The sequence below is a fragment of the Centroberyx gerrardi genome, chromosome 17 (genome assembly GCF_048128805.1).
Source record: "Centroberyx gerrardi isolate f3 chromosome 17, fCenGer3.hap1.cur.20231027, whole genome shotgun sequence".
Taxonomy (NCBI): Eukaryota; Metazoa; Chordata; class Actinopteri; order Beryciformes; family Berycidae; genus Centroberyx; species Centroberyx gerrardi.
The window spans coordinates 3,486,525-3,501,916 of NC_136013.1; the positions used below are offsets into that span (position 1 = coordinate 3,486,525).

The 15,392-nt window shown below is 40.1% G+C and overlaps 1 protein-coding gene across 2 annotated transcripts; it reads right to left on the minus strand.

Annotated features, from left to right (window-relative positions):
- Nucleotides 1-1,558: 1,558 nt before the first annotated feature.
- tnfaip2b (tumor necrosis factor, alpha-induced protein 2b) lies at nucleotides 1,559-14,307 on the minus strand. 2 transcript variants are annotated; one of them, XM_078289586.1, is made up of 12 exons: nucleotides 14,208-14,307; nucleotides 11,353-11,520; nucleotides 9,627-10,266; nucleotides 8,581-8,692; nucleotides 8,272-8,394; nucleotides 7,449-7,543; nucleotides 7,227-7,319; nucleotides 6,199-6,325; nucleotides 5,573-5,692; nucleotides 5,057-5,212; nucleotides 3,915-4,036; nucleotides 1,559-2,449 (listed from the first exon to the last, which is right to left on the minus strand). In XM_078289586.1, the coding sequence occupies exons 1-12, from the start codon at nucleotides 14,266-14,268 to the stop codon at nucleotides 2,302-2,304; spliced, it is 1,965 nt and encodes a 654-aa protein (XP_078145712.1). In that variant the 5' UTR covers nucleotides 14,269-14,307; the 3' UTR covers nucleotides 1,559-2,301. The 2 variants fall into 2 exon arrangements, with proteins under 2 accessions (XP_078145712.1, XP_078145713.1); XM_078289587.1 differs by lacking the exon at nucleotides 14,208-14,307 and adding an exon at nucleotides 12,767-12,808.
- Between the last annotated feature and the right edge of the window lie 1,085 nt (nucleotides 14,308-15,392).

A 15,392-nucleotide genomic window follows, 5' to 3' on the forward strand; every position in this document is an offset into this window, starting at 1 on the left:
GTAGTGCGCTGAAAACTGCTTCTGCTCCTGCACAGAAGTGTCAATAATTTCCTGCTATTGTTAAACTAGAAATAACCGCCTCGCGGTTGTATGCCTCCGCCAATAAACTTTGTTTTATCATTGCAAGGACAGTCTTTATTTATTGAACATATATAATTAATGTGATTATTAGGTCAACTTAAAGGATTTTGGTGTCTGCAGAAGTAAGTGACAGCACTTCCACCGTTTTTGTAGAATGACCCGAGATCGTTTTCTCAGCTACAGTGGTAAGCAAAACATTATGATGTCACAGTGAAGTTGACCTTTGAACTTTTGGATATAAAATGTCATCACTTCATCATTTTATCCTATTAGACATTTGTGTGAAATTTTGTCATAATTAGCGTATGAATTCTTGAGTTATGGCCAAAAACGTCTTTTGTGAGGTCACAGTGACCTTGACCTTTGACCTTTGACCACCAAATTCTAATCAGTTCATCCTTGAGTCCAAGTGGACGTTTGTGCCAAATTTGAAGAAATTCCCTCAAGGCGTTCCTGAGATATCGCGTTCACGAGAATGGGACGGACGTATGGACGGACAACCTGAAAACATAAAAACAGATTTGGCTTTTTGTCACGATGATGATGAATCGACTTCACGCCGGCAGTTTGGTTTAGTGCAGTGATGGAAGGAGTAGAATCTCCTACTCAAATAGAAGTACTATTACTTTGCTGATATTTTACTTAAGTAGAAGTACTGGTGTAAAAATCTAAAATGTAAAAAATGTACTCAGAGTAAAAGTTACTGAGTTACTTTTTAGAAAAGAGAACGTTGTTAGCTGTGATCTTTTCCATGTGATTCTAACAGGAGGAGAGGACAGAGTTCAAACTAGGTTCTTTAAATTGGGAAATTTGGAAATTACACAATAAAGTGCAGAAACAAAGTAAAGTCAGATTCCGCTTCTCACTATGAATGGATTCACAATTTGTCAGTTTACGTTGGTCCAGTTTCTGATGTTTGTGGAGAGACATAAAATCTGTCCTCTGTAACGGATTTGATTTAAAATGTAGTGAAGTACAATCTTTCAGTAAAAATGTACTTAAGTAAAAGTAAAATTACACAAAACACAATTACAGTAATGTGAGTAAATGTAATTGCTTCCACCTTTGCTTATATGTCAAATAAGCATTTCTGCTAATGTCCAAAATGTTTTTGTATAATCCAGCGTCTAGTCTTAAGTCTGGTGTGTAAATGTAGGTCTGGGTTCAGTTTAGTATTTTTTTATTACTTTAAATAAATTAATCGGTTAATCAGCTGCTGTCTGCTCTCTCTCTCTGTTGTTATGACTTCAGCAGTCGTTTCAGTCTGTCTCTTTCTGCACATGTGAAACACGTGAACTTGTGAATGTGACATGTATGTACGTGTATGTTTACATCTACCTGCAACAAACCTCACCGAGTGAAATACCTCTTGCATGTTTTTAACGTACCTGGTGATTCTGTTGTGTATTAAATGTAATAGAGAGTGTACAAGATACAGTAAAAGAATTGTAGGAAATCGCTCTGGACTCACTTTACCAAGTTTATTTATAAATGAGGAAAAATATACATCAGTGAAAACAATAACATATAACACTGTTTTGATGAATAAAAATAACCAGCATTAATATCAGAGTATTACCCCCCCAACCCCCCATCAGCATTTCCCCCAAAACACACACACACACACACACACACACACACACACACACACACACACACTGCTACTGTGAAAAGCACCCTGTTGGCTAACACTGACCATCAATACTGTAGCTTACATTTATACAGTGAGTATAACACTCGTTTGATCATTTTAAAGTAGGCCCGCTTCACCAAAAGTTTATTACTTGGTCAGGTGTGTTAATAATTACCCACAATGCCATTTAAATAGTATCTCTACACATCGTTGTCACACACTGAGATGGTGGCATCTATATACAGTTCATTCAGCGTGCAGAAATCAGGTTAAATTCAGCATAATTTCTTCCTGACCCAAGAATCTCACGTGCAAAAAACAATACACAATATATACACAAACGTACCATAGACAGCAAAAACGTGTAATACATAAACTATAAAAATGTTTATTTTTTACTTTATTTTATACTATTTAAATGGCACTGTGGGTGATGATTAACGCACCCGACGAAGACCAAACCAAGCTGAAATGTTTGTATGATAATTTTTTGGCGGAGCAGAATTTGGCGTGTGGACCGACTTCAAAATTACTGAATGTTTTCTCCTCCACTACCAGCAGAGGAAGTGGAGGTTTGAGCGTAACTCTCATCTGAGCTGCACTCTGGAGAAAAAAGGCCGAGCAGCATCGACGTCGGTTTCAGTCAAATTATCCAGGAAAGTTTCTTTGACCGTTTTCCTGTCGGCAGCGGAGAGGTTGGTCTTGAGCTTGAGCAGAGCTGAAAGGTGTTTGTCACTGTGGGGAAAAAGAGAAAAGGATTTTAAAAAAAAACCAGCATTTTAATCTAATCCATGACTTTCTGAATCCCTAGCCCTGGCAGTGTTAGTAGCATTTTATAGAGAGCTTTCAGGTGTTGTAACCATGGATGTAACACACCTTCTGGCGGCCATATTGGAGGAGTTTAGCTCTTGAAGAAATGATTGTGTTTCTAAATGCACAACTGTTTTTGACTGAACTGATCATTTCATCACTGATCCATCTGATTGATTTAGTGTTTAGATAATGTTAGCTTGTTAGCTAGCTAACAAGACACTGTCTTGTTGTTAACACATCTGATTAGCACATTAGCTAACGTATCTAGTAGCAGCTAGCGTTAGCATGTTCACATTAACATCAGTGTGTTTGCTGGCTAGTTAGCTAGCTAACAGTTTGTTCAGGTTAACTGAGCTGACTCTTCTCAAGCTACAACTCAGAGTGTTTTGGAGTAGAGACTAGGGCTAAAGACAAGACAGTTTACTGAGTCACAGTAACCAAATCCACCTTATCACACTATTCACTTTTACTGAGAATGTTAATGAATTCTCCATTGGACCTCCATGACGGAGCCAGATGTGGCTGCAGGGAGATTTGTGATGCAACTGCAAAGTCAGTGAGCTCCACAGGGAATTGAACCTCTAACTCTGGCAACACTCCCATTGACCTGTATAAAGCTGCTATTTGGTTCAGGTACCAAGATACTCTTTATGGCACCGATCCACACGGCAACTTTCTTGGCAACTCAGACAGAAAATGTTTCCTCTGCACTTCTGCTTTCATCACATCATAACATCATGTTGCTGCCAGGAAACATCTGAACACATTGTTGTCCTTTTGGCTCATTTTGTTTCCTGTTGCTGGAAGTGTTGCTCATCTACAGTCGAAAAAATGACCTTGCATCATCACCCTAATGCAATGGAAACCATTAACTGGATTATATTGTTCTATTCGAGTTACCTCAGTTACACTTTAAACAACTGAGCTAAATAGAGGAATACATATCAGTGTGATATATATATGTATGTATTAGTAGTAACAGTAGTATTGCTTAATTCATCCCACAGATGGAAATTCCTCTAGACAGTACAAATATTTGCAATTGTATTGCAATTGCGATAGAAGTTGCAATACAGTATACAGATTTTTCAGCAAACAAGAAACATTTTTAATGAAAACCTGACATGATGTTGCTTATGATTGCTCTGTTTGCATACAATTAAAGTTTTTTTACAATGTGTAATTTAATTTATAGGCCAGAAATTGGGCTCAGCACCAGAACATCTTTTTAGGAGTGAATTTTGAGTAGTTTATAGTAGTTTATATTGCATTTTTTTTGCATATTTTTTTTGTATTAATTGTGCAGCCCTGTCACACACTGTAGAGCAGAACAAGTAATGTGAGAAGTGAAATGACAGAGAGGAAGGGTGCGGAGGGTAAAGGTCACCTCAGGTCGGGGAAGGCGGCTCCCAGTGATGTGACTTCCATCTGCATGGAGGGAAGGTTTTGGAGTTTCAGCACTTCTGCAATCTTGGGCAAGATGTTGTTCAGCCAATCCTCCCTCGATCCCTGAGAAGACAGTTTAGGATTTTTTGTTTTTTTGTAATTTGCAAGATTCTTTTTTTTGGGGGGGGGATTTTAGTGACGTCTTTGGTGGTGAGTATTGTGGTGTCTTTTTCCTTGGATTTTTAGTTGAAGTTTGAGACAAAAACAAAAATGAAAGGAGTAAGATGTTTCCATGCCTCAGTAACCTGGTTAAAATCAGACTTTGATTATGGGAAACCTGGCTGCGAAAGATGCCTGGCTTACTCTAATATTAAACTGGTTACTGAGGCATGAAAGGAGTAAGATGTTTAACCAGTTTAATATCAGAGTAAGCCAGGCATCTTTCGCAGCCAGGTTTCCCATAATCAAAGTCTGATTTTAACCAGGTTATTCTAATCCAGTTATATTTACTGTATATGCTGTGATTGGAGAAGCGGTGCCAATTTAAAGCCGTAATTGTGTAAAATCAAGCTTTAATTTCTGTTTCATTTTACGGACTACACCTGGCAGAAGCGTCTTGCTTTGGCTTGTCTGTTGGCTTGACTGGGTTGTGACTGACAGGAGGCGGGGCCTAATGTAACCGCAGAGAATGTTAGCTATTGGTTGAAAGAATTATTTTGGAGAGGAACACATGGGAATTGGACATGTAAAAACCCAGAAGCAGAATCTTGTCTCTTCTTGTTTACAAGCAGAAACTGGATTCCCGGATGCAACGGACTGTAAAAGTTTGTAACCTGATATTTGGGTTCTGATGCAACTTTGCAAAACACGACTGTCAGTTTCTCATTCCCACTGATGGATTACCTTTACTGACTGAATTAGTCTCAGAGTCTCAGAGTTGTTTTTCTGTTGTTTGGAATTGAATGGGAGTGAATGAGCCTGAGTGGTTTGTCAAAACTGATTTAAAAATATCCAATCATGGCGCATGCATGTAAGAACAGCCAGAAATAGCATTAAAAGGGATGGAAAACGTAAAAAAAATGAGCAAAAACTCAAATCACGCTGGAATTGTCCTTTAAATAAAGGTTAAATGAAATGACTCACGGCTCTGCTGAACAGCTGGCTCAGCCTCTGTCCCTCCTCTGTCACGATCCTGGCTGCTCGCTCCTGCAGCTCCTTGTCCTTCAGCTTCACTTTTCCCCTCAGGAGCCGCCGGACGTATTCCACCGTCACCTCCTGCTGCAGCTGGCCCATCAGCCTCTGAAACCAGTCAAACAACAAAGTCAGTCAATTAGTCCGTCAATCAATCCACCTGTGTATCCGTCTGGCTATTTACATATAATGCCAGAATGTCATATTTAATTGATCCCTGTAGGGAAATGATTTTTTTGTTTGCTGCTCAATCTGTGATGAATCAGTCAGTCGACAAGTTGATGCAAAATAATCATTGTTTCAACTTAAAATCACATTAATTTTAACTTGTGTTTTTGGAGTCCAGTCAAAATGCTAAACTCAGTGAAATGAAAGTATGAAAGTTCACTGATGATTGTAATTCCTCTTGACTTTAGCAGGGCAGCTTGTGAATTTGAGTTGAAACGACAGCGGTGTGTTTCAGTCTACCTGCTGGCAGGACTCGGTCAGGCCCTGCAGGTCCTTAATGTGTTCTTCCAAACTGCCCAGCAGCTTCTCAAACACCTGCTCCTTCAGCCAGTCGCTTGTTCCCAGAGTGCGGTACTGTGGCTGTGAGAGGGGAGAAGGCAGGATATGAGACTTTGACACACCGCAACAGTTTACACTAGATTTCACCACAAGCAGGCAAAAAGCTGTGACTGAGAGTTCACTGAGAATATCCTGATTTGAAAGCCTGAGCGTTAAACCTGTCTGATCCGTGTTTGCAGAGTTCTACTGTGCTACAACAGCAACAGTAAGATGGGGTTTTTAAATTTAAAAAAATACCTGTTTTTTAATATTCTGGAGCAGATACTCCTTGCAAAAAAGACATTTTAATATTTATATTTAGGCATTTAAGGGTAGAATAAGTTTAATTTGCCAGATCAGGAAAGCAATGGTCATGTATGAGAGAAGTGCAGGAAAAGAAGGTTGAGTGGTAGAAGGATTTGAATTTGAATTAATTAATTTTGCAGCTCTGGATCACTTAATGTGTAAAGCCTGTTCTTGTGCAAATAATCCCTAATTTGCTTTGTAAAACATTGAGATCTCTTGTAATTTGGTGAAATAACCCCTACCTTGAGTTGCTTGTGCACGGGGCTTAATAAAAACGTGTGGGCGGATTGTTCCATGGCGGTCACAGCAGACAAACAGTTTTCCCTCACGTCCTCGGGGAAGAGATCTCTCTTCTTAATTATGTAGTTCCTGCAGAGAGAAGAAGTCAGAAGATGTCAAGGTGTCCTTCAGCAAGGCATTACAGCCCAGCTGATCCAGTGGAGGACTGGTTTTACTGGTGAGAGAGTGTGTTACTGTGTCAGACTCTGAAAACAGGCTGAGCTGATAAAGAGCAGGCATGCCCAGCAAAACCCCTTCCTTCCTTACACAAGTAAAGATCAGAATAGACTGGGTTAGACTGATATGTCAGTCCAATATATAATATTGGGTTGATATATCAGTCTAACCCAGTTTATTAAATATCGGATATCGTCCAGTCATGTCGTTTCTCCTGACCACAGCTACAGAAAAACAGTCTTTCTTTGCACATTTTCTTTATTCATTTAATTGTTCAATCATGTTTTCTGTAAATTAATTCTAAATTTAAAGGTATGTATCCTAGAGTTTCCCCTACCACTGAATAGGTGTGGTGGGTCTCTCTGCCTTAAAGAGCTGCTGACACTAAAACAATTTCATCAGTCTGGGTTTCAGTGGAGAGTTTTAGTGTCCCATGATGCTCTGAATGCTGTTTCAGAGGCTTTTCCACCCTGACGAGAATAAAAGCCTGGGGGAAAACACAGTCTAAAAAATATCTGCATTGGCCTTCAAAGACCGATATCTGTTGAACCTTACTGGATTCAATAACTGGAGACTTTGCACACAGCAAACAAGAATGCAGCTGAATGGCTTGAGATCCTTGCATTTGTTAAATTGGGACGCTTACAGAAAGGTTTGGTGTGCGACTCTAACGAGAGAAGCTGCCACTCGGCCTAAAAGAATTTCATCTGTGTTGGTTTCAGCGGACGGTTTGAAAGTCACGTAATCTGAATGGTACTTCAGAGACTACTTTTTTTTTTCCTGATTAAGTTTCTTCAGGCTCACAGAAACGTACCTGAACTGGTCGACAGAGCCGAGGTTCGCCATGACGACCGGCCGGCTGCTCGCTCCGCTTCCCTTCATCACGTCCTCATGGAACTTCTTGAAGCTGCAGCAGTTTGCGTTTAAAAGCGAAAGAGTTGATTTTCACTTGTGTCTCGACATGCAGCTCAACAGTGGTATGAAATGTGAATGTAATTGTCGCAGTAATGTCACATCGGTATAGATGAAATATTACCTTTGCAGGAAGTCTTTCAGGAGGCACACGGTGGTCTGGACCTTGCTCTGGTCCCCCAAAAGTATCTCACCTGACCGCACTGCACCGTCGATAAACTAAATGCAGAGAGACAGAGGCCATAAAGCAATGAATGGATTTGAAAACAGATTTGAAAATATCTATCAAGTGTCTATGTCTCTTTTATCTTCTCTTTTGTCTCCTGTTGTTAATGTTATTACTATTTTGTTGTATAATTACTTTGGCAATGTAGGAAACATCTTGCCACGTCAAGTGAAAAATCCCCATGAAAAACATTTAGCATAACATATGTCATCACTAAAAAAACGTCTTCTCTGCTGTTTAACTGGATATTTCATAGCTTTATATATACATGACTGAGCACATTTTTAGCACCGGTGGCCCCAGTGGGAGTCAAACCTTCCAAGGGAATTGAACCCCTAACCCCGGCAGTGTTAGTGCCTTGCTCTACCTATCAAGCTACAGGACCACTATGACCTTGATGTGAAACCCCAAGACTTTTCCAAGACTTTCCATAACTAATTCAAAGCACTTCCATGACCTAAAAAAAAAGTTCTTCCTTCCTGGTTTGTTCACGTTGTTATTCAGTCTCGTTTCCAGCATCTACTGCAATGAATGTGTGAAACAAGTTGTGTGCTGTATTCCTGTAAAGTGACGGCTTTCTTAAAATTCCCTGATATTCCCTGGCTTCCCCAGATAATTCATCAACTTCCCTGACTTCCCCCCGGTCTGGAATGCAGCTTCTCCAGGAATTCCCTAACCAATGGGAACCCCAGATCTGACGTAGCGAGGCGCCAAGCTTTACCTGGACGACGTCGAAGGCCAAAGGACTGAAGAAGTAGCCGTCTCTTCTCTCCAGCTCGTCTCCGTTCTTCCACGCCTGCTCCGCCTCCCGCAGGACTTGGTTAATATAAGTCTGCAGCTCCGCCTGAACACACAGCAGCATCGTTAGTGTCCGTTATGTACCTTCATTTATTCAGGGTAAGGTCTTGCAAAACTATCCTTTCTACTCATAAATGAAACAAAACAAAAAATACATATGAAATGATGTTAGCTTCCGTCTTTTATGTTTATGCGCAGGGTAAAAAAATATGAAAGATCCCAAACTTTTTACCTGTGTGTTACTCAGATGTTGCTCCTCCAGCGGTCCATACAGCTCCTCAGGCAGCAGCGCCCCCAGATCTTCATAGTCGATCTCTAGAACCAGTTCCTTATTCTGAAATATTCTGACACAGAAAGCAGAAGCTACATTAACTTTCATTAACGCCCTGACAAGTTTATCATTTCACATATTTGGGTCACAGAAAGCAAAAGCCATATATCCTTTTATTAACTGGAAAAATCAATCAATCTGTTGCAATTTGCAAAGTGTTGCAATTTACTCTTTTGGTGAACCCACTTTCCCTCAATCTGCCTCGTCTACTTCTACTTCAGTTAGTGATTTCCTACGTTTCCCAGAATGCCTTTCGACATCCTCTAGAGAACCGTTGTGAACTTGTTGCATTCAGATGTAGGTTAGATATGAAGGTCAAGAGAGCGATAGTGAGAGCATAGTAAGAGCAAGAGAGCGAGTTTCTCCTGACGAGAAAAAGCAAGAGTCGCTCCCCTTGCTCAAAACTAAACATGTCTTGTTGCTGCATTGCATTCTGGTCTATCTCCTGCTCTTGTGGGTGGAGAAATTGGTCTCTCTGCTCTTCTATGATGGATTTCTCCCTGTATGACTGTTGAACGTCAACAACAAAATGGTCCCACAAATGCAAGGTGCATCACCAATAGCTGTTTTTTAACCCCTTGCACCCTGACTTTCCCCTTAAATTTCCCCTTGAGTAGCTTCACAGTTAGAATTTTTTTTCCATACTATACGACAATGTCACATACATATTCTATATCTGCTTTCATACACATTTCGCTGTAATTCAGCCTGACATGTTTGGCATCTTTGGAAACCTTGGGATCTTGACTAGAATTTAAAATACAGTTCTGTGGGTTTGAACAAAGCATGGCCACGCAACATGTGTTTGTAATAATCGACCCGCCGGCGGGACGGCAGGATGGACTAACAGTGTTACAGTGTTTAAGGGTGGATTTTTCCATTTAATAACGTGACGGTTAATTAATACAAACACAAATTTGGACCTCAAGAATAAACACGAGTCTTACCTTGGGTAGTGATCCTTCACCCAGTGCAGCATGGCGGCGCAGTCCCTTCCTGCGAGCCCGAACTCCGCGATCCTCTTCAGCCTGGCGCTGAAGGCTTGGTGGTACAACCTGGCGTAAAGGTTACAGACGTCCAGCTCCGGCGGGTAGCAGCCCTTCACGCCCCTCGCCACCCGCAGCAGGTCGTCCTTCAGCTGCTTGCCCATGGCGCACACGTCCTGCTGGATGGACGACTGCTGCCCCTGCTCGCCGGGCATCGAGGCGCTGTCCATACGCTCCTCCACCAGGCTGCGGAGGGTGGAGTCGTGCAGCTTCCTCCAGCGAGCCGGCCTCCACGGCGGGTTTTTCTGAGGTCTCAGAATCCACAGCCGGTCTTGCTGCTCCTCCTGACACACCGCCTTCAACGCCGACGTCAGAGCCTCCGCGTTTCCCTCCTCCGAGCTGAGAGACCGCTTTAAAGCCTGCTCCACCAGGCAGACCAGGGTCCCGCGGTCTGCGGCCAGCTTGCGTTCTTCCTCTTCATGGTGCTGAAGCGGCTCTGTCTCTGCTATCTCTCCGAACAGACGCTCCTCTCTGTCTATCAGCTGCCGGCCGGCTTCACACAGGTGGCGCCGCTCGAGGTTTTGCTCAAACGTGAGCAGCTCTGGGGAGGAGAGCGAAGAGGAGGTGAAGGTTGTGTGAATGTTGTTTGGAATAAACTGCCTGGTGGTCTTTCCACTGTAATATTCCTATAGATTTACTGTAATATTCCTCTAAGGACTTAAAGTGTTTCTATAGTACTCAATAGTGACTTTATAGTGGCCTGCTATTTTTTTCTCTCAGTTTCACTATAATATGCCAATAATATCCCTATGGACTTTAAGTGTGTCTATCAATAGTAACTTTATAGTGACCATATTACACTTTGTTTTTTTTATCTCCTAGAATTTTCTGCGGTGCATACAGTATTTTTTACCTATAGCAGCTGCATGATATTTCAAAGTTTTGCTGTGATATTTCTATAGTGCCCTTCTAAAACTTATTAAAGGATTACTAGTGTTTTTTTGTAAGGGTGAAATTGTAAAATTAACATGATAGCAGGTAGGCTACATGTAACAGGCACTAACCTAACCTATAGTAGGACATATTGTGAGTAATAAGTTCAGGGGTGATTACAAACTACAAACTACAGACATCATCTTCTGAATATCAAATATTTTCTTTTGGTAATAGGCCTATTTTATAATAGCATTGTATTTGTTTTGCCATCTATTTGGCTAATAAGGAACTTTACTGTATGTTTACTGTGTAAAATCATATAAAGTTTAGTTAAAGAAACACTTTTCATTACATTCATCACTTATTTTTTATCTGCTATGGTGTCACTATAGTATTCCTTTAATAATCCTATAATATTCTTATAAGGACTAGGCCTATAGTGTACTGTCATAGTCAATAGTGGTACTTTAGTGACTTTCTCATACTTTATAGCTTTTATCTCCTATGGTATCACTATAATATATTCCTATAATGATCCTATAATATTGCTATAACGTTATCCTATGGACTATAGTGGATGTGTGGAATTGAATAGTAAGTTTATAGCGACCTTCTCGTACTTTATGGTATTTTTTCTCCTATGGTATCACTACAATATTCCTATAGTATTCCTATAATATTACTATAGCAACTTTTAGTTTTGCTGTGATATTTGTAGAGTATCACAGGATTACTATAGGTGTCTGCTCACCCTCAACAGCGCCGGGTGAATCCAGGCCATCAGCGGCGGGGACAGCGGGAGCAGGGGGGTTCACACCGGACTGACCGTTGGAGTTTCGTCTTAATTTCGGGAGTTTTAAGTGAAATCGTTTCCCTCGTTTGTCCGTGGGAGAGTCGAGCTTGCCGCCTGCCATCGCTCCTGCGCGAGAGGAAAGAGAAAAACAGGACGGTTAACGGACTGACGAGAGCGGCGTCAAGCTAGCTAAGAGTAAAACATAGTACTTCCTGTGTAACCGTCAAAACAAAACAGATCTTACTATACGGATGTTCGTCTTTTAAAGGACATTGCTTTTATAAGGTTAAATTGTGTTAAATATGTATCTACCAATGTAAGACTTCTTGATTATTGGTGTTTTCTTGTATTTTCAATAACAAATAATCAAAAACAAAAAACCCTTACTGACGAACACAAGTTGCTTCCGGTGACATTTTTCAAAATAAAAGCCACATTCACTTATGTTGCAATGTTTTTTAAGTAAGTAACCTACTTTACTTACTATACATACTTGCCTAAGTACTAAAGTGAAAAGAAAGAATATGTTTAAGGAGGAATCTGAGATCTGTAAGCGAAAACTCAACAGTTGCTTTTTGCCAAAGTCCTTTTTCACCGCAACCCATACTGGATTCCATAATCATAATTATGGAAGATGAAATAGGGCTACCAAAATACACAGACACAACAACACAAGAGCCATTCCCTCTGCAGCTCTGTAAATATACATGCATTTAAAGACATATACTGTAGAGGTAGTAGGTCTACAGTACAAAATGTTAGTGTCCCTTCACTGTTTTAAGCCTACTCCTCATCATCATCACCACATGATATGTATAGGCTAACATGCTTTCCTTTAAAGCAAGTTTTAAGCAAATCTCAAAGTGCTACAGTAAAAAGTGAATTAAAAGCAGGTAAAAACAGCACAACAGGAGTGGAAATGAACTGCACAAAATGGTGAACTTGACACTAAATCATATACTTTTTTGTTTTTTCACTCTTCAGGCTTATTTACTCGATGAATAACTGAAAACACAAATTATTTTTTATCAGCATCTAACCCCAGGTTTAGTTTAGTTTATTACTTTATCTGACAGGGACAGTGCATATTAATAACATTTCTGAAAATATGCCAGAGTTAGCCAAAAAGGCAAATTTTCATCTGTAGTCCCCGGGCAGGCAATAGTTGAAAGCACAAACGTTAAGAATAAAAACATTGGAAATACAATCAACGATAAAAACAGGTAAATGAATGCAAGGAAGTTTTCAGTTTCAACTAAAAATCTCAACTGTCCACAACTGACCCCGGTTTCCCCTCTTCACTATTTATTATACAGATAATAGAACAACAGGAAAATACATTTATATGGTGGAATAATGTAATATTACTCACCAGATCATACAGCCTGCTGCTTTGTTTGAAACAGAGAAGCTGAATTGTTTATATAGCTTTTGGGCTGCTGGCTCCTCCTGCCCCCCCAACCCCACCCACCCTCTCTCTCTCTCTCTCTCTCTCTCTCTCACACACACACACACACACACACACCACCTCCCCCCACCCCCCACCCCACACACACACACACACAGCGAAAGACAGGGTCATTTAAAGTCACTTTGAGCTGGGGTTTTTTTCTTTTAGAGGGGAAATAGTAAAGGAGAGACTTTCTGCCTGTGTTGATGTATAAAACAGACTGAATTCTCCTGAGGCAGAGCTGGAATACAAACTTCAGTGTTATTTTCACAAAATCTGATGGTTTAATTGTCTGGTTTAATGACTTAATGACATAAGGCATACACAGTATTCTACTACACGATTTAAATTCTAATGTTAATGTTTCGGCTAAATGAAAAATGTTGATGGTGGCTATAATGTTTGTTTGTTTGTTTTATTGTTTGTTTTTGTTTACACATTTGTTTGTTTAGTCAGTTCTTTAATCAGAGGGCCTAGGATATGAATTGATATATATATCTTTTTAAAATATTTTGTTTGACATATATTTAAATATATTGAACAGATACATTTATTATATATCATTACATTATGCAATGACTATGTTAAATAGATCTATGTCAAATACAAATTGTAAACATTGCACTAAATCTATCAGAATATTGAATATTGAATCTTTCTGAACAATTTGATTGTTCAGAAAGAACAATCAAAGTCAAGTTTTAGTCAAGTTTGCTGTTTTTCCATTTGTTACATTGAAAGCAGGTCAGCCATGTTCTCAGCTACTGAATGTGTGTTGATGACAGTTGGATGAGATGTACTGAACATGGAAGCAGTCCAAGAGTGAAAGTAACTAGTTACATTTACTCCAGGTACTGTAATTGAGTAGCTTTTTTCTGTACTTGGACTTTTTTGAGTATTGTTTAAAGTCAGTCATTTTACTTTTACTGAAGTATTGTAGCTACATTTTAAATCGCATCCATTACAGAGAACAGACTTTGTGTCTCTCCATCAGCATCAGAAACTGGACCAACGTAAATTGACAAATTGTGGATCGACACACACACACACACACACACACACACACACACAATGAACGGTCAGTCAGCAAAGAAGAGAGGAGTAACCTAGCTTTACATTGTTTCTGCACTTTATTGTGTAATTTCCAAATTTTCCAGTTAAAAGAATCTAGTTTGAACTCTGTCCTCTCTCCTTTTAGAATCACATGGAAAAGTAAACTCAGTAACATTAAGATTGTTCAGTAACAGTAACAGAGCTACTTTTTACACCAGTACTTTCACTTTTTACTTACGTAAACTATCAGCAAAGTAACAGTATTCTACTGGAGTCTACTGGGACTCTCTCCCCCTCTGAAGCACCTTACCTCCGGCTCTGCAGGCTCTCCAGGCTCTGTAGGGCAGACAGCTCCGGAGAACCAGACACATCGCTCCTGAAAGAAAACAGCAAACACTCACAGATGTAAACTTCACTTCTTCTGTGAATCTGTTGCTGTAGCGTTCAAATAAATAGTGAACTGAAAAAAACAAGAGGTAAAGAACCTTTGATGTCAGGATGTTGGTTGAGATGACGCTTGAAAAACTCCACTCTACCTTCATATAGCCTTTGTGGTTTCCTCTTCAGACTTGCACTGATGCTGTAAATTAACACATGAGTTTGGTTCCTAAATGAGACATCCACCGTTTAAAAAAAAAAAAAAAAAAATGACACCCACTCTCCCATACTGACTGCTGACATGAAAGTGAAGCACATTCTGGGTTTGTGCTGAAGTCAGGAGTCACCTGACGACGTTTGCTTATAAAATGGTTCATTTTTTTGAGGACAGAATCTTTTATGTTTTTGAAATAGATCCACTTCTCAGCTCAGTCAGCTCTCACTATGATCTTCAGGACAGACAAATCTCTGTTTCACCAACTTCTTTTGGGTGATGAAACATGACACCAGAGCACAGTCTGATGAAGGCCTTGAGGCTGAAATGTTAGTGTGTGTTTCTCTTGACATGACCCAAAATAAACTGGCGAAATAGAGATTTGTCTGTCCTGAAGATCATAGTGAGAGCTACCCGGAGTTCTTTCACTCTTGAATTTGAAGTTTATGGTTTGGTCTAGCACCACAAGCCAGTGAATACCAGTGCAGCATCCATATAAACATCATCAGGATGTTTTTCAAAGACTGCCTGATGAATTTCAGGTAGCAAAATGTTACTAAAATGGATATATAGTGTTTTGGAATGAAATCCTTCAAATACAATGCAGTAAAAAATATCTATGCGCTTGTTCGGTTCATAAAAGGTTGTTTTTCTTCATATTCTTCATCGATATATATACCGAAAGCCCAATACACATGGATTTCTTTAGAGATATCAGGGTGCCGAGCGTGCATTTTGGGGTTCAGTGTCTTGCTCAAAGGCACTTGGACAGCGATGGTGAGCACAGCAGATGTAAACCAGCTTCCCTCCTGTTGCAAACATGCAAATTCAAAGGTTAAATTCAGACTCCAGTCAGGGCTGTTTCAATTTCAGTGTAACGCACACCCAGCGAGGTGCAGGCTC

Coding starts and splice junctions, on each gene's coding strand:
- tnfaip2b (XM_078289586.1), bottom strand. CDS start 14,268: ATGTGTCTGGTTCTCCGGAGCTGTCTGCCCTACAGAGCCTGGAGAGCC. Junction 8,395..8,580: donor AACATCTGAGTAACACACAG/GTAAAAAGTTTG, acceptor CTGTGTGTTCAG/GCGGAGCTGCAGACTTATAT. Junction 4,037..5,056: donor GCCAGCTGTTCAGCAGAGCC/GTGAGTCATTTC, acceptor CTGTCTTCTCAG/GGATCGAGGGAGGATTGGCT.